Source organism: Astatotilapia calliptera, chromosome 17 (assembly GCF_964374335.1).
Source record: "Astatotilapia calliptera chromosome 17, fAstCal68.1, whole genome shotgun sequence".
Lineage (NCBI taxonomy): Eukaryota > Metazoa > Chordata > Actinopteri > Cichliformes > Cichlidae > Astatotilapia > Astatotilapia calliptera.
Genome location: NC_137438.1, coordinates 23,986,617 through 24,014,590, shown reverse-complemented (window position 1 = coordinate 24,014,590; position 27,974 = coordinate 23,986,617). Strand labels below are relative to the sequence as shown.

Here is a 27,974-nt window from a genome sequence, read left to right as displayed (position 1 = left end):
AGAGGAATATTAGCTGACAGTAGACACAGGAAGTACAGTCAGAGTACAGAGATATTTATTAAAAACTGTCATGCATATACAAAACATTTAATTAATCCAGATTAAATGAAATATAATAACAGAAAGCCTCCTGTCATTTTGAAAAGCATAATAACCTGATTATTGCAGTTAGCTAACAAAGAAATGTTTATTATACAATGCTCTTATTTTGAAAAGCTATTCTTCACGTAACATTAATGAGGTTATAAACTTACTATTCTCCATAAGTAACGGGCCCATGTTTCCTATTACCTGAATTCTAAGAATATGGTCACTATCTGACTTGCGTATGTGTTTTAATACAAAGAAGTTGAATCTCTAAGCATGACGTTTAAAGAAGCCAAGAAGAAATTGTCAGGAGGGTTCTCCAAGTCTGATCTCCTGTCCTGTTACTCCAGCTTCCGCAGGGCTTCGCACAATTTCCCCATCTCACCTGAAACAGAAGAAAATAGAAGAGTCAGAGGAGCAACTACTGCTGTATGTTAATGCTCATCGCATGCTTTCATATTTATGGACTTTATTTATTTATGGCTTTTAATAACATTCACAATATGGTGGAGTATTTTTTTAATTGCACACATGAGCTGTTTAAAGAGTCATCCCACCATACTGTGTGGCACGTTGCCTACTTTTACACACTGAAGCTATAACACTAACTTAGTGTGTAAAAACACCACAGAGCTGGTGATTTTACTTCCTGAGGACCCTCAAAAAGAACATCTCTCAAAGACCATTAATGTCCTTCTACCACAGCTCCACAGAGGTCATATTAACATATTGTTTCTATGTTTCTGCTGCAACATCCACACAGTCCTATAATTCACTGGATGCCCCCTCCTATGTCTGAAAGATCAGGCAGTTCCTGCTGCCTCAAAGAGGTTAATAATATCACAATGGATCGATCACCATGGGCAGCTAGTGTTTGGCTGTTACCGTCAGGCTGACAGTACAGAACAAATAAAATGAAGACAAACTGACTGAAAAACAGTTTCTATCCCAGAGCTGTACAAGCAATAAATGCTGTAATATCGGAGAAAGATTACTTTTTATCTTTTACTTATTGTTATGTCTAATATATTTTCATATACTTTATTGTTTTTATATAGTGTTTTTATATAGTGTTCAAATTGCACCTAATTACCACTGTACACATGAAAATAAATACATCTTTATATAAACATCTAAACATCTAACTATAAACATTCTATTTTATTCTATTGTAGGACGGAGGAGACGAGGAGGTAAAAACTGGAGGTGAGAAAAGCCTGTGTCATTTGGGTTGTTTCTCTTGTATTTTGACGGTTTACTCCCAGGTCTTGTTTTGGTTCCACTTCCTGCCCATTTCATTGTGTTGATTATTTTCACCTGTGTCTCACACTGCATGCATTTCCATGATTAGTCCTTTGAGTGTATACATCCAGGTCTGTGGGCCTTTGGCTGATTGTATGGTTGTGTTCAGGTCTAGACAAACACGTACAAACTTTTGGAGTTTGCACGTGCTTTTTGGAGTTTGGGGTCACTGTACATAACAAATCCACACTGTGCTTGGTGTTTAAATTTAAGGCACTCAAAGTCAAACATTCATTCACGTTCAGACATCTATTATTTGATATTTCCAGACGACTAGTCATAAGTAATTTGACCAAAGCTGCTTACTGTTGATGCTGTCAGCCAGGTTCCTGAGCTGCTGGGTGTTGTCCAGCACTTCGATGCTCTGGGTGTAGGGGTTGTAGCGCACTGAGAAAGGCTTGGGGATCGTGCCTGCAAATTTCCTGCAGAGAGAGATGTGAATGATTAAAGACTCGCATGCATTGTAAATTTTAGAACAACTAAAAAACTAAAAATTGTCCTACCTGACTTTCTCTTTGGCATCTTCAAAGCTCTCTGCCACAAAGTAAACCGGCTGGTACTCTGTGATAGGGTACTTCTGGACACTCGTCTTCTCGGGGTCGAAAGGCATAAGTTTGGGCTTTTCTGTTAGAGAGTACTGAAAGAAAAAATTTTTTTTCTTTTCACTGCTTTATTTTCTCAATGAGCATCTCTATTCCTGTCTGTAAACAGGAAGTGCGGCACGATTTAAGACTCTGCTGACTTGAGTGGACATCCTCTGCTGACAGCAGCTAATGACCTCGAAGTCTTTGCCCCCACCTGAGTGCTTACCCACTGAACCACTTTACCACCGCCCTGCTGAGCAACTCCCCCAGTGACACATTAAACCTGAACCCGAGTGGACCACTAACCCACTGCCTGCTGTTGTGCAATAAGGCAAATGTGTTATAAAAATAATGTACAGAAAGCAAAATGTCATCGCTGTACTCGGCTTCCTCTTACCCCCAGCTCTCCAAATGAAGACAGCAAGCCGGCTCCGTAAGCTTTGATCTCAGAGCCCTGCTTACAGAGGCCAAACTCCACGGTGAACCAGTACACCTGAGGGACACACACCTGGGTCATGAAATGTGACTTGCAGTAAAAAAAAAAGGAAAGGAAGCTTTGGGTTTCAGAGGAAATCTGAGGAAAAAATATCTTATTTTAAACAAGATGATGACATAAAAATTGCATTTTTATACTATGTAAAGTAAGTTTTTATTTATTTTTTATTATTCTCTTAATATTTCTCCACTCTTTTTTATTCCTTTTTATATTTACTTATGTAAGACAAAAATATAAATTGTCATTAAGATTCTTGAGGTTTGCTTCTGATATACACAATCTCAAATAAACTCTAGGATTTAGATCACATTTTATCTCTTGTTTTACTCAGAGTATTTAAAAATAGGAATATTAAATACAGATATAATATTAATAATGAACTTTTAAAAAAAATTATTCATGATTTTGGAGGTACTGAAAGAGTTGCAATAAATGTGTTTAGCAGCATATATGTCTTGATATTTCTAGACATATATATACATATATGTACTACTTTATCAACAGAAAGCCTTAATACTAATTCAAGCTCGTCTTGACCAATTTCTGCATTAAGATACAATAACTGTTTTTTCCATGTCATAACAAGGTAAACACGTGTCATGGACAAAATGCACTTCTTATATTTACAATCCAAAGGCTCTATAAAGCAAAGAGGACTGTAATTAATGTTATTAATTAAACCTGTGTTTATCCTGCAGCGACATGTCAGAATAGCCTGTTAGATTAAGAAACAGGTTATTTAATGTGGTCTAGATTGATCCAATCTTTTGTAATTAGAGGCTCTTATCTATTACCGCTGTTTGCCTTGTACACAGTACTCACGGTAGCAAGTTTCTCAATGTACTCATCCGGCGCTCCGAGAGATGCAAGGCCAATTTCCTGTGTGGGATCAAAGCACATGGGTTAAGAGGAGCTGCTCACGCTGTCAGACAAGGCCAGGATAAACTGGTGAAACTGAGATTTGTCATCTTTTTGCCTCAGCACAGGAATTCATATCACTCTTGGTCTAATCTGAATAATAGAAAAGGGAAAAAGTAAAGTGTTAATTCTCCTCTTTAATATTACCTGTGAGAACTGCGCAAAGCTTGGATCAGCAAACAGAGGAACGTGTCCCAGGAGCTCGTGGCAGATATCCCTGGATTAGAAACACAATTTGCTCTTTAATTTAGAAATCTTTACTTCCTTGTAATAAGGAAGATTTTACTTCACCTGTAATTTTTTATTAGCTTTATACACTGAGACACTCACGGCTCAGGTGTGTACGTGGGCTTGGAGCCGTGGCGAATGTACTGCGTGGAATGGAAGACGCAGAACGCGAGTCCAGCCAGGAAGTCACGGGACGAGAGCAGGCCGGCTACGGGGCGAAGCCGGAAACCTGTGCATGCTGCAGGAGAGTGGTGGGGAGATGAAAGAGATGAGACACTGAGCGTTTTGTTGCTTGAGTTGAATAAGAGCATGCATTGATAGGAAGGGAGGAAGAGGAAGTGGGGGTCTGTACAGCCAAATGAACTGAATGATGACTCATGCATTGGGTTTCATGGACTGTGTGATGTTGCGTGACTCATAACAGAAAGAGATTGTCTATTTCTATCAATCATTAGAAGAGAATTTACATATTATAGCAGCTTTGTTGCCATCTATAGGCAGTAATTAGCAGCTTTTTAATAGTGTGCATTTATAAATTATATTATTAAACATAGTCTTTCAAATGTCTGCATTTTAACCTCGGAGTGATAAAAAAACAAGTGTTTTTTTTAGGTGTGGAGTTACACTGCAGGAAGCGGGAGACGTCCTCGAGCTGTGGGATGTTGTCTGGCCTGTAGCCGCAGTATTTCTCCAACAGGGGGAAGACGCGGTTGTGTTCACGGCAGGCGTGAGTCGGGTACAGAGTCTTCAGCTCCCTGAACACCGTGCCCCAGGTGGCCTTCTCCTCCTCTGTGTACTCCACCCTGGGAATGGACTGTCCACTGGAACAGCAGTCACAACAGAAGTTATGTTTCCCTGATAAACACTAACATCACCACACTGTGTTTACCTTAAATTTTTCTAGATTTAAATCGAATCAGTTTTTCTGTGGATGTTTCCCCAAGTCTCCCTGAACCCAACAAACCTTTGAGCCACAGCTCATTATTCCTGTTTTCTAACCTGAAAAATATCAGTTTTATTTTACTTGCTGCTCCTGTAAGTCTCACTCAGCAACTAACGACCCAGCTAAAACCATGTTTTAGACATTTTATCGGTTATATGTGAACATTACTAAAAAATAAATTGATGGCTTTTGAGCGTCTACATCAACGGCAATAAAAATTTCACCATGGCTGTAGTTTTATATGTAGAGTTTTTCTAATGTCTGATGTGGAGGATTTTTAGTGGTAGCATCAAAAAATAAATGTGGTAATTTTTTCTACATAAAAAATAATTTAAAATATGATATAGTGGTAATATATCATATATAAATATCATATATTATATATTATATAAATAATTATATAGTATTTTTTAATGAAATAAATAAATATAGAATTCTTTATGTAATTGCTGTGTCACGGCAGAAAAGACAATAAAAACAGCCCATAGAAAGGCTTGAATTAATTAGTAGAACCCGTACAAAAATAAAAATTAGAATTAAATAAAAATAATAAATAATTATATGATATAATGAGCATTTAGAAATTTTGAAAAAATATAATATGATACTATTAATAATCTATTATATAACAAAAAATTGAAATATTGCAATTCCTTTAGGAAATATTGCAATAATTTAATTTGTAACAGCTTTCTCATAAATAATTTATCACTGAATAAATATATCAATGTCAATTTAACTTACATAGCACATTTCAGTACATGTAGACTCAATGTCCTTACCACAAAAGTGGAAAACTCTGCAGGTCTACAACATATTAAGTCAATAAAATCAACAAAACAAAACCTCACAAAGAAAGACTGAATTTTGTGAAGAAAAGGACAAAAAAATATTTTTAGTTTATATTTTTTGTTGGTTTTTTTTCCCTTTTACTTCACCCGTGTTTTTGTTTTGGACTTCGATACTCTCTCTATACCCTAAAGCTACAGTATAACTTAAATTTTTTTTTAAATTATCTACACAGTAAACTCTTTTTTAAAAACATATTGGTTTATTCCAATGAGAAAGTTCACTTCATCATTTGTCTGCAGCATTTGACCAACATGTGAATAAGACTTCCTGATTAGGTGATCCTTTAAACCCACTATTACTCAAACTCAGCCCATAACGTCTCTATGAGCATAAATATATTAAGTAGGAGTAGTTACTGTCTGTAGTTGTAGGCGATGTCTGCGAACTCCTTCCTGCGAGCTCTGTATACTGGATCTGTGAAGCCCTGACAACATACACACACACACACACACAAATAAAAGCCATGTTAGATCTCATGATTGCAGCAGAGCCACTCAGAGCTAAATCAAAGGTGGAAATCCTTTGGGAAGGCCAAACTCACATACATATTCAAATGAAGCCTTTGTAGAGTGTTTTTCAGCTTATGATGAATGCATTCTGCTTTAATGTCAGTGGCAAAAGGGAGCAATTATCTATAATTACAGGGGCTCAATTAAAGCACTGACATCAATTTGTGTGTGTAGATAGTTTCCATTAGAATGGATGGCGGAGTGCGGCCTTGTCATCTCCGCTGCTTTTCATAAGCAAGCGTGTGGGCGTGAGTGGACGTGAGTGGACGTGCATTCATGTGCACACGCAGAGGCAGGATGTGGCGGTGGATGAGTCGGTCCTTACCGGGTGATCGGCGTCCAGCTCGGAACCATAACTCAGGATCTGGTTGGCAAAACGGTCCAAGTCCTGGATATCATTGGGGAACCATGGCACTAGAGGATAACAGCAGTCATTAAGTACTTATAATTTATGTTTTAAGTCAACATTGGATCAAACAGACCAGTCGTGCAGTGTCTGAAGGGGATATTCAGTGTTAGGTAAAGGGTTAAAGGTCATCTCTGTGCCCTTTTATTGTCATATTATGCAGAGATAAGTCAAGTGGCCAAGCTATTTCAACAACTACAATAACCAAGTGGGGTCATATTAATACAGAAATACTTTTTTAATGACTGTATTTGTGTTTATTATACCCACTACGCTCAAAGGAGTCAACCAACATATCTGCGCCACACTTTGTGCGTTGAGTGTCTGCTTCAGAGATTCTGCAGAAAATCTGATCCCAAGATTATTTATTTATTTTAAAACAACTTGTTTATTTTATTGTTTCTTATTGTATCTTTCTTCTTTGACTATTATGGCACTTAATGCTCATATTTATTTTACTTTTTGTGTACAGCGCTTTGTGGCTGTCTGTAAAAAGCGCTTAATAAAAAACTTTCATTTAAGGAAATGATCATCAGTTGAAGCCTGAATATTTTTTTATTCCTGACTTATATAAATGGCTGCAGTTCACATTAATATTGATGATTGTTACACAGTCTTGTGTGCGTTTTGCCTGCAAAATTTGTTTCAGTGCTGTGGCATTTTGACACTCAACAGAGCTGTACATGAGGGGGGCATCTGCTTATTCATATGGATTTATGACACTCAAAAAACAGTGAGGCACAATCATTAATCTGCATTTGGGCAGTGTGGTCCAGCCTGAGGCCCCTGCAGAGACAATAAAGCTGTTTAGGCTGTCTCCAAAACTGGCCATAAATATCCTCCTTGTCCACTTGACCCTGACCAGTACGCCACAGAGTCTATGCTGAGGTCAGAGGGGGATCCATGGTGGCCCTGTCTGTCTCAGCCTGCCGTGACCTTGGCATGTTCTCTGTCCTTGGGTTAGTCTGGGGCGGAGACACTAAACTCTTCTGTTCCTGCCGGGCCTGTTGGTCCTCAGTAGCTAAACTAATGTCATTCTGGAAACAACTAATAAAAGGGGCAGTGGGCCATCATTCTCATGGGAGACACTGGCTGTCCATTACTAAGTCTGGTGTAGCTCAACACCCAGCACCAGGCCTGGTTGATAAATGGATCATTTCAGCTGTAGTGGTGTCAGCTTTTTAGATTTATTCATTTTTTTAACCACAGCTGTTTCTGGTTCTCAGAGAATATACCCTAAATTTCCCTCTATTACCAAAATCTTTAATCTACATCGCACAATATTACCACTACTACTTCTATTATTACGGGATAGGTTGTTGCTGCTGTCTTTTCATTTATGTGTTGAATTCAAATATACTGCTATGAAGGTTGGTACAGATATCAGGGGTCCCCAGAGGATACGCCCATATTTTCCTTTTTTATCAGAATCAGCTCAAAGGTATGTATATGTAGTGAAACGTATTTACATCTCTTGGGTGGCTTAACATGAAGCACGGTAATGACATTTCCCCAGAGGATGATCACTGGTGTCTATCGCAATGAAATTTGGTACAGACATCAAGGTTCCCCAGAGGCTCGACAAAGCATCTACATCGAGGTTTACTGTGTTTTGTACTAAAATATCAACTATTTAATGTCAACTCGATGGTCTGCTACATAATCTAGTACAGTGGGGCAAAAAAGTATTTAGTCAGCCACCGATTGTGCAAGTTCCCCCACTTAAAATGATGACAGAGGTCAGTAATTTGCACCAGAGGTACACTTCAACTGTGAGAGACAGAATGTGAAAAAAAAAATCCATGAATTCACATGGTAGGATTTGTAAAGAATTTATTCGTAAATCAGGGTGGAAAATAAGTATTTGGTCACCTCAAACAAGGAAAATCTCTGGCTCTCACAGACCTGTAACGTCTTCTGTAAGAAGCTTTTCTGTCCCCCACTCGTTACCTGTATGAATGGCACCTGTTTGAACTCATCATCTGTATAAAAGACACCTGTCCACAGCCTCAAACAGTCAGACTCCAAACTCCGCCATGGCCAAGACCAAAGAGCTTTCGAAGGACACCAGGAAAAGTATTGTAGACCTGCACCAGACTGGGAAGAGTGAATCTACAATAGGCAAGCAGCTTGGTGTGAAAAAATCAACTGTGGGAGCAATCATCAGAAAATGGAAGACATACAAGACCACTGATAATCTCCCTCGATCTGGGGCTCCACGCAAGATCTCATCCCGTGGGGTCAAAATGATCATGAGAACGGTGAGCAAAGATCCCAGAACCACACGGGGGGACCTGGTGAATGACCTGCAGAGAGCTGGGACCAAAGTAACAAAGGTCACCATCAGTAACACACTACAACGGCAGGGAATCAAATCCCGTAGTGCCAGACGTGTTCCGCTGCTGAAGCCAGTGCATGTCCAGGCCCGTCTGAAGTTTGCCAGAGAGCACATGGATGATACAGCAGAGGATTGGGAGAATGTCATGTGGTCAGATGAAACCAAAGTAGAACTTTTTGGTATAAACTCAACTCGTCGTGTTTGGAGGAAGAAGAATACTGAGTTGCATCCCAAGAACACCATACCTACTGTGAAGCATGGGGGTGGAAACATCATGCTATGGGGCTGTTTTTCTGCCAAGGGGACAGGACGACTGATCCGTGTTAAGGACAGAATGAATGGGGCCATGTATCGTGAGATTTTGAGCCAAAACCTCCTTCCATCAGTGAGAACTTTGAAGATGAAACGAGGCTGGGTCTTCCAACATGACAATGATCCAAAACACACCGCCCAGGCAACAAAGGAGTGGCTCCGTAAGAAGCATTTGAAAGTCCTGGAGTGGCCTAGCCAGTCTCCAGACCTCAACCCCATAGAAAATCTGTGGCGGGAGTTGAAAGTCCGTGTTGCTCGGCGACAGCCCCAAAACATCACTGCTCTCGAGAAGATCTGCATGGAGGAATGGGCCAAAATACCAGCCACTGTGTGTGCAAACCTGGTAAAGACCTATAGTAAACGTTTGACCTCTGCTATTGCCAACAAAGGTTATGTTACAAAGTATTGAGTTGTATTTTTGTTATTGACCAAATACTTATTTTCCACCCTGATTTACGAATAAATTCTTTACAAATCCTACCATGTGGATTCATGGATTTTTTTTTTTTCACATTCTGTCTCTCACAGTTGAAGTGTACCTCTGGTGCAAATTACTGACCTCTGTCATCATTTTAGGTGGGGGAACTTGCACAATCGGTGGCTGACTAAATACTTTTTTGCCCCACTGTACATCTGGTTCCAGAGTATACCCTGACCAGGGTATACTCTTAAAAACTTAAAAATTACATAGATGAAGAAAAAGGCTCTTTGACAAAAAGCATTTATGATCCCCAGAAGATAATCCCCATTGTGCTACATTTTTTGTTATTTTGCAATGAATGACCTTGTTTAATATCAAATGGCTTGTAATTAATTATTTGCAGGTATTCATGTGCCTCTTGTAATCATTTTGGAGACCTAGTGCCATCCTTTGGCTAAAAATAAAAGCGACTCAGATTTTGATTTATAAGTCTAAAACTTCATTGCATTGCTTGTTTAGCACTTAAAGGCTGAAATGACTGGCATATTAAACACGAGAATATATCTGTAAGTTGACATTCACATGCAACATAAATTCACATTTAATAATTTCATCATGTTGCTGATTGAAGGTGCTCTTGTTCAGTGGACATCCTCATACAACTTACTCACTAACCTGTGTCCTTCTCTTTGCTGCGTGTTAGCTCGTGCACATGGCCGCTGATTTGTGTGCGCAGGCAGTCAATGACCTCATCCAGGGCCTGAGAGCAGGAGGAGTCTACGCTGATGAAGAACTCATACTGCTCACTGTTCATGCGCGATGGACGGGACTCGATGTGTGTCAGGTTAATGCCTTTCTCCTGCAAAAAGAAAGATGTTGGCATGCGGGTGTCAGCTGTTTATGTCTTTATGTTTACGCTCATCCACGCATGTATTTTGTATACGGAAATGTTAAATTTGTTTGAGAGGGATTTCTAATAAAAAACAAGGTGGAAAATTGTCCCGCAGCACTGCCTTTGTGCTATCACTAGAGGGTGGTGTGCTGTTAGTAAACTACTAGAGTGCACTCTATCAGACTTTGTGAAGACCACAGGTCAGCTGGCTGGAACTCGCTGAGCCAGACACTGGATGCATTCTCTTAGTAAAGACGTGTGGGACATGTTGTAATAGTTAGTACACAACTGTGGAACCCTTGGGAAGTTTCCAGAGTTTTATGGTTGAAATTCAAGAACTGTACTTGATCTTAACATGCAAAATAGTTCTGGCTTGTATGTGAATGAATTTTATATGGTAATTTTCACCTAAATGTGCTTTTGTTTTTGTGCACGTTTATGTAACTTTTTGGAGGGAGTGTGTTATTTGTTTGGTCCGCTATAGGCTGCAGAGGAGGGCGTAGGCAACCCAACATCACGTTTTCTCCCATCTGGATCCTATTCAGCTTTTTTTTTACGGGTCATGTGGTTCTGCATCCCCCCCAAAGAGTCACTACAGACACGACCAAAGATGAGACCACGATGGCATTTTTTGAATTTCATTTGTTTGAAGAGATTTAAAACTGTGTTTTTCAATTAAAAACCCAATATTACTGTATATTATTACTTAAATTTTTGTTAATAAATTAAAAAAATGTGATACATCAAATCATTCGTGAGGCCACCACAGAAAATATGATATGTATATGTAGCTGACAGATTTAGTTTCTGATTTTTAATTAGTTTGGGATTGAGAACTGTGTCCCTGTCATCATAATTAATCTGTCCATGACTACAAAGAGAAATAATTCAATGTGCGTGCCACTGGCAGCCTGGTCCAGCTTAACATAACCATTCCAAGTCCTGAAGCGAATATAGTGCAGCGGCAAATCTGCCACATTTCTATACCCCTCCGAGCCGTCCCTTCACTGTGACGCCGGTGACAATAACCCCAGCTGAGGTCAAGGTCAGTTGGTAGCATGACTCGTCACAAGAAAGCCATGCCGCTGTGTCACATGTGCGCTGAAACCCGGGTGGATAAGCTGTCCGGCAGTTTTTATGAGCGGCTCTCTGAATGAACACAGGATGGTTGTCCAAGCTGTGTGGCTAAACGTTAGCACATGGCTCAGTCGTTTTCAATATATCAGTAAAAAACACACACACACACACACACACACACACACACACACACACACACACACACACACACACACACACACACACACACACACACACACAACAGGAGAGAAAAATGAAGTCCTGGAGCACAAACTCTTGAAGCTTTGTTTTTTACAGCATCATTTACTTTAAAGCATGTGAGTGGACTCAGCATGTGTTACATCACAGCTGGGCAAGAATGGGGTCTGTTGATAGTTTGGGGGTCGTTTGGCGTGTTTTATTGAAACGTTAAGGGCAGTGGGAGGATGAGGGGTGGAGCAGGGGGAGGATCGGCAGAGTGGGAGCTCATAGGCTCAAAGGGGATCCTGATGTTTACAGCTGCATTTGAGACAAGCATTTGGCACATACTTGGTATTGATCAGAGTCAACACAGCCACATCTCCACCCACAAAAATGTGGAAAATTAAATTAAACAAAGAAAACATTTTCTTCACAAAAATGCTTTTCATGAACTGAAAACATAATTTTCATGGCTGGTTTTATATGTTATGATAGTGTTTTAATACAAAATGTATTTAAAAAAAATTAAAACTTGATACTTAAAAGAAGGTCAGATTTAAAGATTAAACAATGAAGGTGCTGCCAGTCGCTATTTACCACGAGCACGTAGTCACCTACGCAGAGGCAATTTAGATCGATATGAGAAGAAACAACAACACAATGACGCACTGATGTTGTTGGGATTTGAAGGATTAAGCAATAACAGGTTGTGTAATAACACATCAAACTGATTTTCCTTGGTAAATGTGCAAAAGTACGACAAACCATTAAGTACCATTGTATGCACAGATTCCACAACATAGACTGTTTATCAAATTAATGTGTTTGGGGCTAGATTTCAAGCCTTGGTGGTGGAGATCCTGTCAAAACTGTAAATGTGATTATGAAGAAATATAGAAATATACAATCAGATTTTCAACTCTCATCCATTCAAGATCCATTCATTTTTCAGCGTGACAATGATCCCAAAAATGTCAATGCTGTAAAACCAAACCTGGACAGAAAAACACAATGGAGCACTATCAGTGATTTAGAGCAGTGTGAGCTCATCTAAAGGCAACCAACATCCAAATAAGAGCTTTGAATGTCCTTCAAGAAGCCTGGAGAACTATCCCTGAAGACTACGTAAAGACTTTACCTAAGAGATTTCAGGTGGTTTGAAGAATAAAGATCGTCATAAAAAATTTAAGCTCATTATATTTCCATACATGTTTCAAGAAACTGCTCTACCGTTTTCCCATTTTCCTAACAAAACATAAAGAAGAATTTATAGATAAAAACAGCTGTTAGTCATCAGCATAGTATGTTGTAAACTACTTTACTTTCACATAGGTACAGCACAGCAATCAGTTTGCAGCGTGTAAGAATGGAGAATTTTCTAGCAGCATTTGCCTGGTTCTTTATCACTACCCCCAGCTGAGATCAATGATGCACCTGCCATGTTTGCAAACCACTGATATACAAACATGTGAGATAAGCTCTGTTTGTTTAGTTTCCTCCTTTAAAGAGTCAGAAAAAGCCAGGAGCATGAAAACTACACCGCAAAGCGCTTAGCCTATTTGTACATTTCTTTCCCCTCGCCAAAAGCCATATTGTATTTAAATGACATGACTAGTATAAATTATGTACTAAAGTGGAACATTCCCAGGATTTACTTTTTAGTGTCTCCTCATGTGGCTTGTTTTGTTTAATGTTAATCATTAACTTATCGTAACATAACTGCTTTGTCATGAACCATTTTTTTTAAAGGAGCAGGTTGACAAATTGTCTCCCCCCAGAGTCAGTGTTAGCAACTTAGCGATATATTTATATATTTAGCGAGTTTTCAGACCCCCTTAGCGACTTTTTTTCTAAAAATCGACTAGCAAATCTGGCGACTTTTTCTGGTGTTATTGGAGACTTATTTATGACGACTTTTTGACGTGAAAGCGCATATCGCTTTTACTCTCAACAAGCAGCGGGTGCTGCCGTGGGCACCTCGCCCGTTCCACAGTGCTCACGGGTGGAGGATAGTCCTCCCCCAGCTGCTATCAGGGTAGAAGATGTTCACACCTATGCGTCCAAAGTGCAAATGAATCGCGCATGAGCGAAGCCGCTGCTCCCACACTGACTGTAACGCAGTCAGTTCTTCTTTTACTCTTATGCTGTTTTGTGGATCACAAGGTTTAAAACTTACGGAAAACACACACACAAAGTAACTCCACCAGAGTGCCTATTTCGGGTCACTTTTGCCGGTCCAAGCCCGGGTAAAGGAGCAGGGTTGGAATTGTGACATTAAAAAAAGCACAAAAATTGCTAAAAGAAATTTAATTTGTAGTTCTAAGTAAACTAAATGCATTTAGGACGTTTTTTTTATTCACTTTATGTCTCTTCCACGATGTTATTCCTCTCTCCAACAATGTAGGTTACAATCACATTAGCATGACCAATTATGCAAATTAGGCGATGACATCATTTAGCCACTTCTAGCGACTTTTAGGACAGCCAATAGCGATTTTCAATACTGAGGAGTTGGCAACACGGCCCAGAGTTAAGTAAGATGGACAGATACCAATCTCACTGAAGCCAGCTGTTTCTTATTTGTTTTATCTGCACAGGCCAAAGTGTAAAAAGAAAAGGATCCTTGCCAGAAACATTTTTACATTTGATCAATAACATTTTCATATATATCATTTGTAACAGTTAGTAGTAATTAGTATTAAGCAAAACCAGCCTTCCAAAACTATGCCAGATTAGCTTCTCACACAGAGTGCAGTCATGGGGATATACATTAACCAAATGGGATTTCAAATGTTATTTAGAGAGATTAGTGGTCATTAGGCAAGTCATTACTGTTTCTTATAATGCTAACATAAGTTAACGAACTGTTGGTTGTAACTTAGCATGAGCTAAGCTCTGCCATAGCTTAGCATCTTACAAGGCAGGGCTCTAGAGTGCGACCAATCTGGTCGCAAATGCGACCAAATTTTTCAGTGGTGCGACTAAAAAAAACCATTTGGTTGCACCTGTGCGACCAACTGTTCGGGTAGCAAAAAAAAAAAAAAAAATCTGCAACCTTCCCTGTGGTCAACAACAGACACACATTATGCCCTTATCGTGGACTAAACCAATCAGAGATAGTAAGGGGCGGGACCTCTCTGATTGGCCGTGGTCCAGTTGAAAGTCCAGTCTGCGTCACTCGATGACGCAGACTGGGGCATGTTCAGAAACAGCTCCGACGATGACGTCAACGTGTTTACGGAAGCGGTTGTGGGATTCATCGGGAAACTAGCGGATGATACCGTGGAGACAAAGACTATCACAACGTTTCCCAACCAGAAGCCGTGGGTGGATAAAACCATCCGCGACGCTCTGAGATCCCGCACCGCTGCCTACAACACGGGACTCATGACGGGGGACATGGACCCGTACAAAGCCGCGTCATATAACGTGCGGAGGGCGGTGAAAGAGGCGAAGCAGCGCTACGGGAGGAAACTAGAGTCACAACTCCAACAGAGTGACTCTAGGAGCCTGTGGCGGGGACTAAGGACAATAACGGACTATAAAGCACCAACAACCGGTATGACGAACGCGGCCGTGACTCTGGCAGACGAGCTGAACACTTTCTATGCTCGCTTCGAGGCTGCAGCTAAGGTCTCCAACAATGCTAGTGTTAGCGGCGCTAACGGCTGCAGACAGGAAGATACTGCCAGCACCGGAAACGTGCTCGTCATCTCCGAGCATGAAGTAAGGAGAGCCTTCAAGAGAGTGAACACCAGGAAAGCAGCAGGACCAGACGGCATCCCAGGTCGTATCCTAAGAGACTGCGCATACCAGCTAGCTCCTGTGTTCACTGAGATATTCAACATCTCTTTATCTCAGTCGGTGATCCCCACATGCTTCAAAGAGTCCATCATTGTTCCTGTCCCGAAGAAACCCCACCCTGCTTCTCTCAATGACTATCGCCCTGTAGCCCTCACCTCAGTAGTGATGAAGTGCTTTGAACGCCTGGTCAGAGACTTCATCATTTCTTCACTACCAGACACACTGGACCCACTACAGTTCGCTTACCGTCCAAATCGTTCCACAGACGATGCCATCTCTCATCTCCTCCACACATCACTCACTCACTTGGACACTAGAAGGGGGAATTATGTTAAAATGCTCTTCATAGACTACAGCTCTGCATTTAACACCATAATTCCCTCCACACTCACCACCAAGCTGGAGCATCTGGGACTCAACTCATCTATGTGTCAGTGGATCTCCAACTTCCTAACTGGCAGACCACAGGCAGTAAGGATGGGCGGACATGTCTCAGCCTCCACCACTCTCAGCACTGGAGCCCCCCAGGGGTGTGTTCTGAGCCCCCTGCTGTACTCTTTGTACACATATGACTGTGTGGCCACTACCAGCTCCACCACCATCATCAAGTTTGCTGACGACACCGTCGTGGTGGGCCTGATCTCTGATAACAACGAGACGGCCTACCTGAAGGAGATTAGGAATCTGGAGAACTGGTGCCAGAGGAACAACCTCCTTCTAAACGTCAGTAAGACAAAGGAGCTGATAGTGGACTTCAGCACTAAGCAGGAGAGGAACTACCAGACCCCCGTCATCAACGAGTGCCCAGTGGAGAGAGTGGACAGCTTCAAATACCTCGGAATTCACATCACGCAGGACCTGTCATGGTCTTGTCACATCAACACCGTGGTGAAAAGGCCCGACAGCGTCTCTACCACCTCAGACGCTTGAGAGACTTCCAACTGCCCTCCAAGGTGCTCAGGAACTTTTACTCGTGCACCATAGAGAGCATCCTGGCGGGAAACATCTTAACCTGGTTCGGGAACAGCACCATGCAGGACAGACGAGCTCTAGAGAGGGTTGTGCGGTCAGCTGAGCGCACCATCCGCTCCGAGCTCCCTGACCTGCACTCAATCTACAGCAGGCGGTGCTGGACCAAGGCCAGGAAGATCGTGAAGGACCTCAGCCATCCCAACAACAGACTGTTCTCTCTGCTGAGGTCAGGAAAGCGATTCCGCTCCCTGAAGACCAACACAGAGAGACTGAGGAGGAGCTTCTTCCCGCAGGCGATACGGTCTCTCAATCACACCACCACACAGTACTGACCCACATATACAGTTCTTACACACACACTGGACTTTCTGGACTTTGGTTTTGCACAACACTGGTCACTATATTCTTCATTTCCGGTTAATACTTGTACAGCTGCTGTTATTGTGTATATATTTATTTATATTTAGATTTCTTCATACATTCTTATATAGTTCTATATTGTGTATTTTGTTGTACAGTTATTTTATTTTCAACTTTAATTTATATATTTTGTCTTATTCTTCCCAGTTAAATTTACCCTTCATTCTAATTTGTGTTGTACAGTTATTTCATTTTTAACCTTAATTTATATTTTATTCCTTCCTAGTTAAATTTACCCTTTTTAATTTTTCATATTTATTTCCTATCTTATTCATAGCCTTTTCCTTTTTTTGTTTTCTTTAGGTCACGAGCAGTTGTCCAAGCATTTCACTACATATCGTACTGTGTATGACTGTGTACGTGACAAATAAAAATTTGAATTTGAATTTGATTTGAATTTGAAAGTGCAGGTGGAAGTGGGAGGTGAGTAGCTTGCAGAGGTGTGGACTCGAGTCACATGACTTGGACTCGAGTCAGACTCGAGTCATTAATTTTATGACTTTAGACTTGACTTGAAAAAATGTTGTAAGACTTGTGACTTGACTTAGACTTTTTTAATGACCTGGGACTTGAATTGGACTTGAACCGGTTTACTTGAAAAGACTTGATATTTCACCCCAAATATAAAATGTAACATGCATATAGAGATTGAAAATGTGATGTCATTCTGGGGTAGAACCACAAAGGATTCTGGGAACTCGTGGCAAGAGGTACTAGCGCACGCAACTAACTAATTGAAATCAGTTATACAGCGATAAAAAGAAACACAAAAAATGTCAAGAAGCTGTTGTATTATTAACTGCAATAGCCGGTCACATGACAGCCACGGGAAGCCGACGGGTAAAGAAATCGGTTGTTATCGGATTACGTCGTTGAAGAGAAATTGTTCGAGCCATGTTTCCGAAGTAACAAAGAGGCGACGGATGGCCTGGATCGCAGCCATTCAAAGACCAAATATAACGTCCCAGAACACTCCAGCTCACAGGTTAGTCTGCTCCAAGCATTTACACAAAGGTCAGTCTTCTGTTGTAGTTAATGCGTCATTTTCATAACATAATTGGTGATATAGGTTACAAGCAAGTCTGACGCTGAACAGAAATTGTCGCGCTATGCTCCTTTGTTTATTGTGCATAAATAGTGAATTGTCCTGACACAATATTGTGTTTCGCTTCTGTTATTATGGTACATTGACAAAAACATACTTTTATTCACAGGATAAAACAGTTGTTTTGTATCACTAATTGCCCAGTACGATTACAGCATACAGTATTATTGTCACTGCTACATTTCTGTAACGCGTACCAGAAATTATTTCCACTACTAATTAATTACCGTTGAGCTCAAAGGTTATATTAATAAACGGTTAACGAATGTGTATTTATGACGACGATTTGTGAGACTGGTAAACTTATGATACGTACGATGGTCTTTCGTTCTACACGGTGCATTTCAAGGTCCTGCACCCATCCGTCGGTAAACTGTACCTGGGCTTGTTGCAGTGACCTGAAGTTACTAAACTTCATGAGTGTGTGCACTCACTCCAAGAACCGTATGATTATAAATATGCATATAAATATGCTACGATGAGATAGCTGACTTCATCTAACTAGCAAATGTTGTCCAGGCTACGTTGGTGATGCAGTTTTTTTTAATGTGTATGATATTTTTGTCATGCGATTTTAAAGCTGGTCCTACAAGCACATCCAAGAATAACATGCAGCTTATTTCAGAACTGTCGGTGAAAATTATTCTTGGAGCTAGGTTTAATTGAGCTGCATTTTAAAGAGGTGCAATTTCACAATTTGTGTATATTTTCCAAGTTCACTATTTTGTCATGTGTTGAGAAAAACACAGATTTAAAAATTACATGGTCTAATATTTACATTTAGCATAACTGCAACATTCTTTTTTCGTTTTTTTTTAAAGACTCGAAAGGACTTGAAATTCAAAATTTCAGACTTGTGACTTTACTTGGACTTTTACACCAGTGACTTGAGACTCGACTCTGACTTGCCTGACATTACTTGAGACTTGACTTGAGGATAAAGACTTGAGACTTACTTGATACTTGCAAAACAATGACTTGGTCCCACCTCTGCTGGTTAGAGTTGCATGGATCGCAGATTTATCCGTTTTTTGTGAATATAAGCTGCTGACTGGTGAGCAGAATTTTCAGCTTGGTACGTTAGTGTTCATCAGTTAATCATAAAACATATTTAGTGCTTATAACAAATATATTATGCTAAATAAAGACAGATTTTTCCACAATGTATATGATAGTAAGAGTTAGTAAACCTCTATTAAAGTCTCCCTCTGCAGTCTGTTGTTTCTTAGATTCAGCATTGAAACTGAATGTAAAACAAAACATAGATGACATTCTGTCGCCTCATCAACCACCAAGATCTCACTGCCTACAGACATTCAGTAACTCTCATTGGATAATGTTAATAAATATCTTTCACTAAATATGAACGTTTTCTACCTGTCCTTGTTTAAATTATGAAAGAAGTTATTATGCCTGAGAATCTCTAGAATGTCGACTACTTTCCACTAAACAGTTGTCTTCTACTTTGGTTAGTTTTTTTAACAACCATTTAAAAAACATATTTTGCTTTTGTTTTATTTTTTACTGCAATTCCTGTAGAGTAGCTTTTATAGTGTTAATTCAGTATGTGCTACAAAATAAAAGCCTTTCCTTTACATTAGGTTTGTGGGCATTTTATTTTGAATTGTTCCAATCATGGCACTTCAAAGGAACAGCGCATCACAGGAACAGCCTGTGATGTCACAGTGCACATTCTACTGGAAAACCCTATAAATAGGGGAGACGTTCAACCAACTTTAGTGGATCTCGGATGGCAGAAACACAAAGCAACCTGGTTGTTAAAACAAAGACAAGGCGGACGCAGAGAAACGCACACGCACACGCTGACGCATCTACAATGGCAGAAGCAAAAATAGAAATGGTCATCACACCAAAACCTGAGGTTGATAAAGCCGCACAACCAAATACTAAAAAGTCTCCTGTGGCACAACCACCAAAGGAAACGGTTGTGAAACCAAAGAAACAAAAAAAGCAAAAACAGAAAAGAGTGGCTGAAGAACCAAGAAGAGCAATTACTCGGGCATATGCCCGGGCTCTTCTTGAAGCTCAAAACAGCACGGCTGATGGAGCAAACCCAAAAAATGAAGAAATGCAAAAAAACTCTGGAGCCACTCTTGAAAAAGAAAAGGCTGAATCCCTCCCCATTTCAAATGCAAAGGAGGACATGGAGAGAGAGAGAAATGGGAAGAACCCCAGCAGACCAAACCCTGTGCCTAATGGAGGGACTTGGGAATATCAACCCATTCCCACATTTAGACCCCCGTTTAATCCCTGGCACGAGATTGCTGCTCTCAGACACCAACTGGAAGCCTCCCAATACCATCAGAACGACCTTTACGGTAAAATGGTAGGTGCAAACAAGAGGGCCTCTTATCACCAGCTTCAGGTGAACAAACTTCGTGAAGAAATTCACGAGAACGAGCGAAATCACGAGGAAACGATCAAAGGCCTCATAGAGCAGCTGGAAGAGGCTTCTAGTAATAAGACCTATGACATCAGTGAGACAGACACTCTCGCAAGTGACAATGAAGCTATGGTCATATTGGATGAGGTGATTGCTACCCTGCAGGACCAAATCAGCCACCCTACCACAGAGCAGTGTGTGGAGTCTGCCACTCCAACCACAGAGGCTTCACACACTGACTCTGTAGGACTGAAGTCCTCTAAGGAGGCTGAATTTGAGCTCAAATGTAGGATTCAGCAAGAGCAGATTGAGATGCTCCAGAAACAGCTCCTAGCTGCTCAAAATCAGCTTGAAGAGCAGGCCGTTAAACATAGGCAGGAGCAGGAGACACTCAACCTGGAAATCAGTGACCTGAAATCCCAGCTCTGCCCCAACAAGGCCCTTCATGATTTGAAGCTAGAGTCTCTGGAGCGAGAGCTGAAAGGGGCCAAAGCTTCCTCACTTAAAATCCCACAGCAGCACAAAGAACAAAATTCCACTGCTGCAAATGAAATGCACAAATTTGAGCTTCCGAAAGAAAACGAGACTGGAGAACAGGACAAGATGGAAAAAGAGGACTCACGGCCATCCACTGCAAGGTCTCTGCAGGAGCCTCAGAAAGAAAAAGACACCACAGAACAACAGAAGATAGAAAAAGAAGAGTCAGCTGCATTTTCTGTACAGGAATCTTTGCAAAGTCTACAAGACAAACAGAAAATGCTCAATGTCAAGGTGGCTGAACTCAAGACTGAAGTCAAGAGCCTGCCAGAGATTCCGCCAAGGAAGAAGAAGAACAAGAAGAAGCGGAACTGTGCGCGTCCCCAATTTCACATAATTGGTGTCAACATCAAGTCCTAAAAATCATATTTATATACAACTAAATTGTCAGTGAACATTTGAACCCCTCTCGGTCAAGACAGAAGGCCACCCCTTCCTGAGCCCGGTTCTGTCAGAGGTTTCTCCCTATTAAGAGGGAGTTTTTCCTCTCCACTGTCGCCAAGTGCTTGCTCATAGGGGATTTGGGGGCTTTTTTTTAACACCAACCACTGAAAAGTTCACTGACATCAAATTTAAGACTCAGCAAATATGGAAATGGATCATTCGTCATCAAGTGAGGAATCATCCATTTATAACATGTTTGCTGAGTCATATTTAGTTGTATATAAATATGATTTCTGTCACACTAAGGCCAATCACAGACTAATTTGGACAATTGGTAAAAAATAAATAAATTGAAAAAATTGAAAAAAAGTAGTTGTGTCATTGTTTCGTGTAGATTTCAAATAACATGCCATTTTATGTCAACATATTTCTGTTACATTTGTAGTGCTCGTGGTTTTATATTCTTATGATCCTGTTTGTTTGATGAGTATATCCTTCTGCCTTGCTTCACATATTTACTGCTGCTTGGCTAGCTTTAGTCATGCTAGCATCAGCACGGGTAGAAACAGATACACATCAGAGACATCACATGTAGCTTGTGTTTATGTTCAGAGTGACACCTGATTTAAAAGCAGGCAGCAAAGCACTGAGCAGCATATCAGTCAGCACAGAAAACAAATGCCATAAATGTCATCAATTAGGCTGGAATAGTTTGTTTCTAGTGGCTTCTATCAGAGGTGTGGACTCGAGTCACATGACTTGGACTCGAGTCAGACTCGAGTCATTAATTTTATGACTTTAGACTTGACTTGAAAAAATGTTGTAAGACTTGTGACTTGACTTAGACTTTTACACCAATGACCTGGGACTTGAATTGGACTTGAACCGGTTTACTTGAAAAGACTTGATATTTCACCCCAAATATAAAATGTAACATGCATATAGAGATTGAAAATGTGATGTCATTCTGGGGTAGAACCACAAAGGATTCTGGGAACTCGTGGCAAGAGGTACTAGCGCACGCAGGCTTTTAATTGAAATCAGTTATACAGCGATAAACAGAAACACAAAAAATGGCAAGCTGTTGTATTATTAACTGCAATAGCCGGTCACATGACAGCCACGGGAAGCCGACGGGTAAAGAAATCGGTTGTTATGGGATTACGTCGTTGAAGAGAAATTGTTCGAGCCATGTTTCCGAAGTAACAAAGAGGCGACGGATGGCCTGGATCGCAGCCATTCAAAGACCAAATATAACGTCCCAGAACACTCCAGCTCACATGTTAGTCTGCTCCAAGCATTTCCACAAAGGTCAGTCTTCTGTTGTAGTTAATGCGTCATTTTCATAACATAATTGGTGATATAGGTTACAAGCAAGTCTGACGCTGAACAGAAATTGTCGCGCTATGCTCCTTTGTTTATTGTGCATAAATAGTGAATTGTCCTGACACAATATTGTGTTTCGCTTCTGTTATTATGGTACATTGACAAAAACATACTTTTATTCACAGGATAAAACAGTTGTTTTGTATCACTAATTGCCCAGTACGATTACAGCATACAGTATTATTGTCACTGCTACATTTCTGTAACGCGTACCAGAAATTATTTCCACTACTAATTAATTACCGTTGAGCTCAAAGGTTATATTAATAAACGGTTAACGAATGTGTATTTATGACGACGATTTGTGAGACTGGTAAACTTATGATACGTACGATGGTCTTTCGTTCTACACGGTGCATTTCAAGGTCCTGCACCCATCCGTCGGTAAACTGTACCTGGGCTTGTTGCAGTGACCTGAAGTTACTAAACTTCATGAGTGTGTGCACTCACTCCAAGAACCGTATGATTATAAATATGCATATAAATATGCTACGATGAGATAGCTGACTTCATCTAACTAGCAAATGTTGTCCAGGCTACGTTGGTGATGCAGTTTTTTTTAATGTGTATGATATTTTTGTCATGCGATTTTAAAGCTGGTCCTACAAGCACATCCAAGAATAACATGCAGCTTATCTCAGAACTGTCGGTGAAAATTATTCTTGGAGCTAGGTTTAATTGAGCTGCATTTTAAAGAGGTGCAATTTCACAATTTGTGTATATTTTCCAAGTTCACTATTTTGTCATGTGTTGAGAAAAACACAGATTTAAAAATTACATGGTCTAATATTTACATTTAGCATAACTGCAACATTCTTTTTTCGTTTTTTTTTAAAGACTCGAAAGGACTTGAAATTCAAAATTTCAGACTTGTGACTTTACTTGGACTTTTACACCAGTGACTTGAGACTCGACTCTGACTTGCCTGACATTACTTGAGACTTGACTTGAGACTTACTTGAGACTTGCAAAACAATGACTTGGTCCCACCTCTGGTAGCTTGAATAAAGCGATATCAATTCATTAAATCCTGAATCGACTTTTAAATATAACTGTGTTTTGCCAGAAACGGCAGATTCTCAGATTAAAGCTCACAAAACCATTTAAACAACAACCAAACAGCAAATGAGAGCAGGTACACGGATTCCACACAAAGACGTAATCACAGAACTCAGAATCAACTTTGTCTTTCTCGGCTTTCTCACCCGACGGCCTGTAGACGGACACGCTATCGGAGCTTAGCGATTCTGATGCGTCCAGTCTGCGCTGTGATTACGTCTTTTTGCGTTGATTCTGAGCTGTAGGTTTTGTCTCTCTCCAACCAAAATTCACAGAGCCAGCAGCAAAAGAAGCAGCAAACTGCGCTTCACATTTGATCAATGTGGTCATGAATTTTGCTGTTTGCTTCCACGACTATTAAAATCACACTTCATGCACAGCTAGCTCTCTCTCTCTCTATACTCTCTATACTCTCTCACTCTGTACTTCAAGAACAGTTTCCTGTCTCCAATCTCTGTTTTCTGTATTATTCATTCGCTTATTACCCACCAGTCTACCGTTGTTTACAGCGCTGTCGGCTGCTGTCTTTTTCTTTTCTTTTTTTCACTTAAATGACCTCGGACAAGAAAGCCTATTTTTTCTGTTGTTCAATACTGAAGAAATTTAAACTTTATATGCAGAACATTGTAGAATATTTTTAAGGTTATCTGCTATAAAAAGCCAGACCAGGAAAATCTCATTCATGTTTTTCTGTGTTTTATTCTCACTTACTTTCACACAAAGGCATCTGCTGTGATGTTCACAATTCTGATGTAGTCAGTACTGATAAATGATCAGAATTATAATATTTCTGACTGTCTGAGGCTAAGTTGAATCGAATCGGGACTTTGAAAACCGGAATCGAATGGATTATAGAAATCAGTGATGATACCCAGCCCTAGTGAGCAGCCTAGGCACGACAGACGTGGATGTAGCTGTAATAGGAAAATAACTATTGCTAACTTTTCTGTTAAGTTAAGGCCTGATCCTTCTGAAATTCATAGCCAGTGCTCTGACACGGTGTCATCAATCTTTGAATGCTGAAAAAGCACAGTGTATCCAGAAAAACACATTTATATTATATAAATTATTATAAAATTTGTGTACGCCTAACTTTTGTGCCGTATGCCCATGGCAAAAAGTTAGTCTAGAGCCCTGCAAGGTAGCTTATTGCAGGATTAGTTTACCTGTCACTTAGCTTACATTCTTACAAAGAGTAGAAATTGAATCATATAGATTAAATATATCAGACATAGAATTTTAATGTGGTGAAATTGTAGGTATTACTAGCATGACTTTGTTCGATTAAGCTAAACTGATTACTCTAATGCTAAAATAAGCTAACTAAATAGTGAATGTAGTTTAGCTAAGCATTAGCTTAGCTGTTGCATGAGTTAGCATTTTACAAGGTAGCTTAGCTCCCCCCACTTTGCATTGTACTTTCCTATATAATAAATCTTAGCTTAAAAATAAAACTTAAAAATTTAACAAATATAATATAGAAATGTGAATTTATTTCAATCAGTGTCATTATTAGTTTGTTTCAGTTAGACCAGCCAAATTGTTGCTACTTAACACAAACTAGCTACTGGATGTACCTTAGCTTACCATATATTTAGCTGTTTACAAAACCTTGAATCAGGAGACACCCATTTGATGGTAAAATGTTGCTTAGAGAGATTGGGGGTGTTCCTGTGTGGGCTGCATCCAGGGTGTTTTCCTGTTAGTCTAACAAGGTAAGTAGCTTATGGTTATAGCTTAGCTTAGACTTAGCTTAGCCAGCTCACAGCCACAAAGAGTGGAATCAAGTAATATAGATTAAAGAAATAGTATAAATTCTTAGTGAGATCAGAACTATTGTATTATATTATATACTATTATATTATCTTATCTTCTCACAAAAACTTTGAATTAAGGTGCTATAGAAAATACAAATGAAATATAAAATGCTAATTAGTAAGATTAAAGCACACATTGAAGCTTAGCTACTTAGAAACACTGGTGACACAGATGAAACAAATAAGATATAAATGTGAGATATAAAAACCAGAAATGAGGAATATGGATATATAGATGGATGAAATGTTATTTAGTTATAGCTGCTGCTTGAAGCGTTTTATTTATATCTAGTCCAGTCAGAACCACTCTTCGGAACCTAACCAGCAACCAGTGGCTGGCTATAGCTCTTCATTTAATGGTCCCCTATGAATCTAATTTTCTGCAAGAAAGCCAAGAGGCACAATGTTCAAAGTACTGACAATGCTAAACACATTTTAATATTTTTCAGCACGGTGGCATGGTGGTTAGCACTGTTGCCGCACAGCAAGAAGGTCCTGAGTTCAATTACACCATCAGGCCGGGGTCTTTCTGTGTGGATTTTGCATGTTCTCCCCGTGTTTGCGTGGGTTCTCTCCGGGTACTCCGGCTTCCTTCCACTGTCCAAAGACATGCAGCTTGTGGGGATAGGTTAATTGATTAATCCAAATTGTCACTAGGTGTGAATGTGCGAGTGAATGTGAGTGTGAATGGTTGTCTGTCCCTGTGTGTTAGCCCTGCGACAGACTGGCGACCTGTCCAGGGTGTACCCCGCCTTTCGCCCTATGACAGCTGGGATAGGCTCCAGCGCCCCCCCGCGACCCTGAAAAGGATAAGCGGAAGCGGATGGATGGAATATTTTTTTAAAATAAATTCTTCTTCTTGAATGCATTTCACAATAGTCAGACACTGTCATAAATAAAGATTAATATACCGAACCATTCACACATTAATTTAACAACCTATGGTTTATTACTGGAAGAGCTGCTTGTAATTTTGCTTTCCATGACTAAATGAACAAGTTAGAAATCCTAATGATATTGAAAGGTACATGAATATCATTAGCATTCAGTTTGTCACTGAACCCCATTAGGACCCAGGGCTGTCCACTGATATAAAAAGTTTACCTCAAACAGCCTCAGGGCTTTGGCTAAAGCTCCGACCTCTTCTTTTAAGGAGAAGATGCAGGAGATCACCTCTGACTTATTGTTGGTCTCCTCCTCCAGGTACATGGAGCCCCTTCTCTTCTGCTGAGAGACGTATTTAAGATAAATATACAGATTTTATATAAAAATACAACATGGATGAAGTCGTGCATACAGTGTTGTTAATGCAAAGCTATTACAAAAATGCAACAGATTCACTTTTAGTGCGGGGATGTGAATCATGAATTTAAAAATTGTTAGAATAGTGTTTGGCTCTCCTTTTGTCTGCCTGCCATATGCTGTTAGAGAGCATGTTATGTAGTTTAAAGCCATCCAGGGCAGCGCGTAAAGTTCAAAGCTTCACACTCAGCCATATTCAAAGAGGGTTTCAGATAAACACAAACAAAAACCCAACACATCCCCTCATTTCTTCTACAGATGTTTTACAGATGAGTAAATACAGATGAAGAAATAACAACCTAGTTAATTATTTATTAAACTGAACATGTCCCATGCTTTTTTAAAAGGAACCCACATAAAATTAAGCTTTTAAAGGACAGTTTTGACTGCAAGAGTTCAACAGGTGACTGAATTTCTACATCTTTTGTATGGCTTTTATTCAGGCTCCAGTTAAAGATTTCTAATATGTTGCTTATGAAATCTGATGTCAGTTAAATAAATGGATACACAGAGCTCAAACTGATATTAAAGATATTAACTTCGTGGTCCATCTGGCAAAAAGTTACCTGTAGCTTTAATTATTTGATTATAAAAAAGAACTTAAAGGGTGCTTTTGTCATTCAGAAACAAAAACAGAAGCCTGCAGAGTAGGGACATTTCTTGCATTTGTTTAGCACTCTGACTTTTTCCATTATCGTCAGCTGTTTTTCACCTCTATTCACTGTAATTCTCTGCTTTGTTTGCTCTTGTACCCCGAATTTTCTAGCTCTGCCCAGCCATACTGTTGTTTTAATAAAAACGCACTGGTTTGAATCGCTATTTAAGGCTGTTTGTTTTGCATAACCTCCACAAAAAGAACACAAATAAACAGACAAAATTGAATGTAGTGCTAAAAGAAAGAAAACACAAATGGCTTTTAAGTCAGCTATAAGTCAGATTTACCCCTGGGACTTGGTCCCCTTTTTCTGCTTCTGGGCTGTAGTTTCCATTAACCCTCTTGTATGCAGCGTCCATCCTCTCCGTCCTCCAGGTAGGAAGTGTGTAGTTGTGTGTATGCTAATGCTGGGCTGAGATCTCGGGAAAGCTCCTCTGTGAGCGCTCCTTTAAAAACCATTCCTGGTTAACACCGGTCCACGTGACACCACACCCCCTCTGCATCGATATGTCATGGGATGGTTGTTGTGAAACAGAACTAAAGTGGCACATCTGGTTCTTGTTGTGTGCCTGTGGGCAGAGTTT

General features: G+C 40.0%; 1 protein-coding gene across 2 annotated transcripts; it reads right to left on the bottom strand.

Moving 5' to 3' along the window:
- Nucleotides 1-38: 38 nt before the first annotated feature.
- pah (phenylalanine hydroxylase) lies at nucleotides 39-27,838 on the bottom strand. Of its 2 annotated transcripts, none has more exons than XM_080291435.1 (13): nucleotides 27,678-27,838; nucleotides 26,538-26,657; nucleotides 10,072-10,255; nucleotides 6,245-6,333; nucleotides 5,767-5,834; nucleotides 4,240-4,436; nucleotides 3,718-3,853; nucleotides 3,535-3,604; nucleotides 3,292-3,348; nucleotides 2,371-2,466; nucleotides 1,893-2,026; nucleotides 1,696-1,811; nucleotides 39-472 (listed from the first exon to the last, which is right to left on the bottom strand). In XM_080291435.1, the coding sequence occupies exons 1-13, from the start codon at nucleotides 27,747-27,749 to the stop codon at nucleotides 429-431; spliced, it is 1,383 nt and encodes a 460-aa protein (XP_080147561.1). In that variant the 5' UTR covers nucleotides 27,750-27,838; the 3' UTR covers nucleotides 39-428. The 2 variants fall into 2 exon arrangements, with proteins under 2 accessions (XP_080147561.1, XP_026002152.2); XM_026146367.2 differs by having other exon boundaries at nucleotides 26,538-26,660; nucleotides 27,678-27,836.
- Between the last annotated feature and the right edge of the window lie 136 nt (nucleotides 27,839-27,974).

Coding starts and splice junctions, on each gene's coding strand:
- pah (XM_026146367.2), bottom strand. CDS start 27,749: ATGGACGCTGCATACAAGAGGGTTAATGGAAACTACAGCCCAGAAGCA. Junction 26,661..27,677: donor AAGGGGACCAAGTCCCAGGG/GTAAATCTGACT, acceptor TACGTCTCTCAG/CAGAAGAGAAGGGGCTCCAT. Junction 5,835..6,244: donor AGCTGGACGCCGATCACCCG/GTAAGGACCGAC, acceptor GTATGTTGTCAG/GGCTTCACAGATCCAGTATA.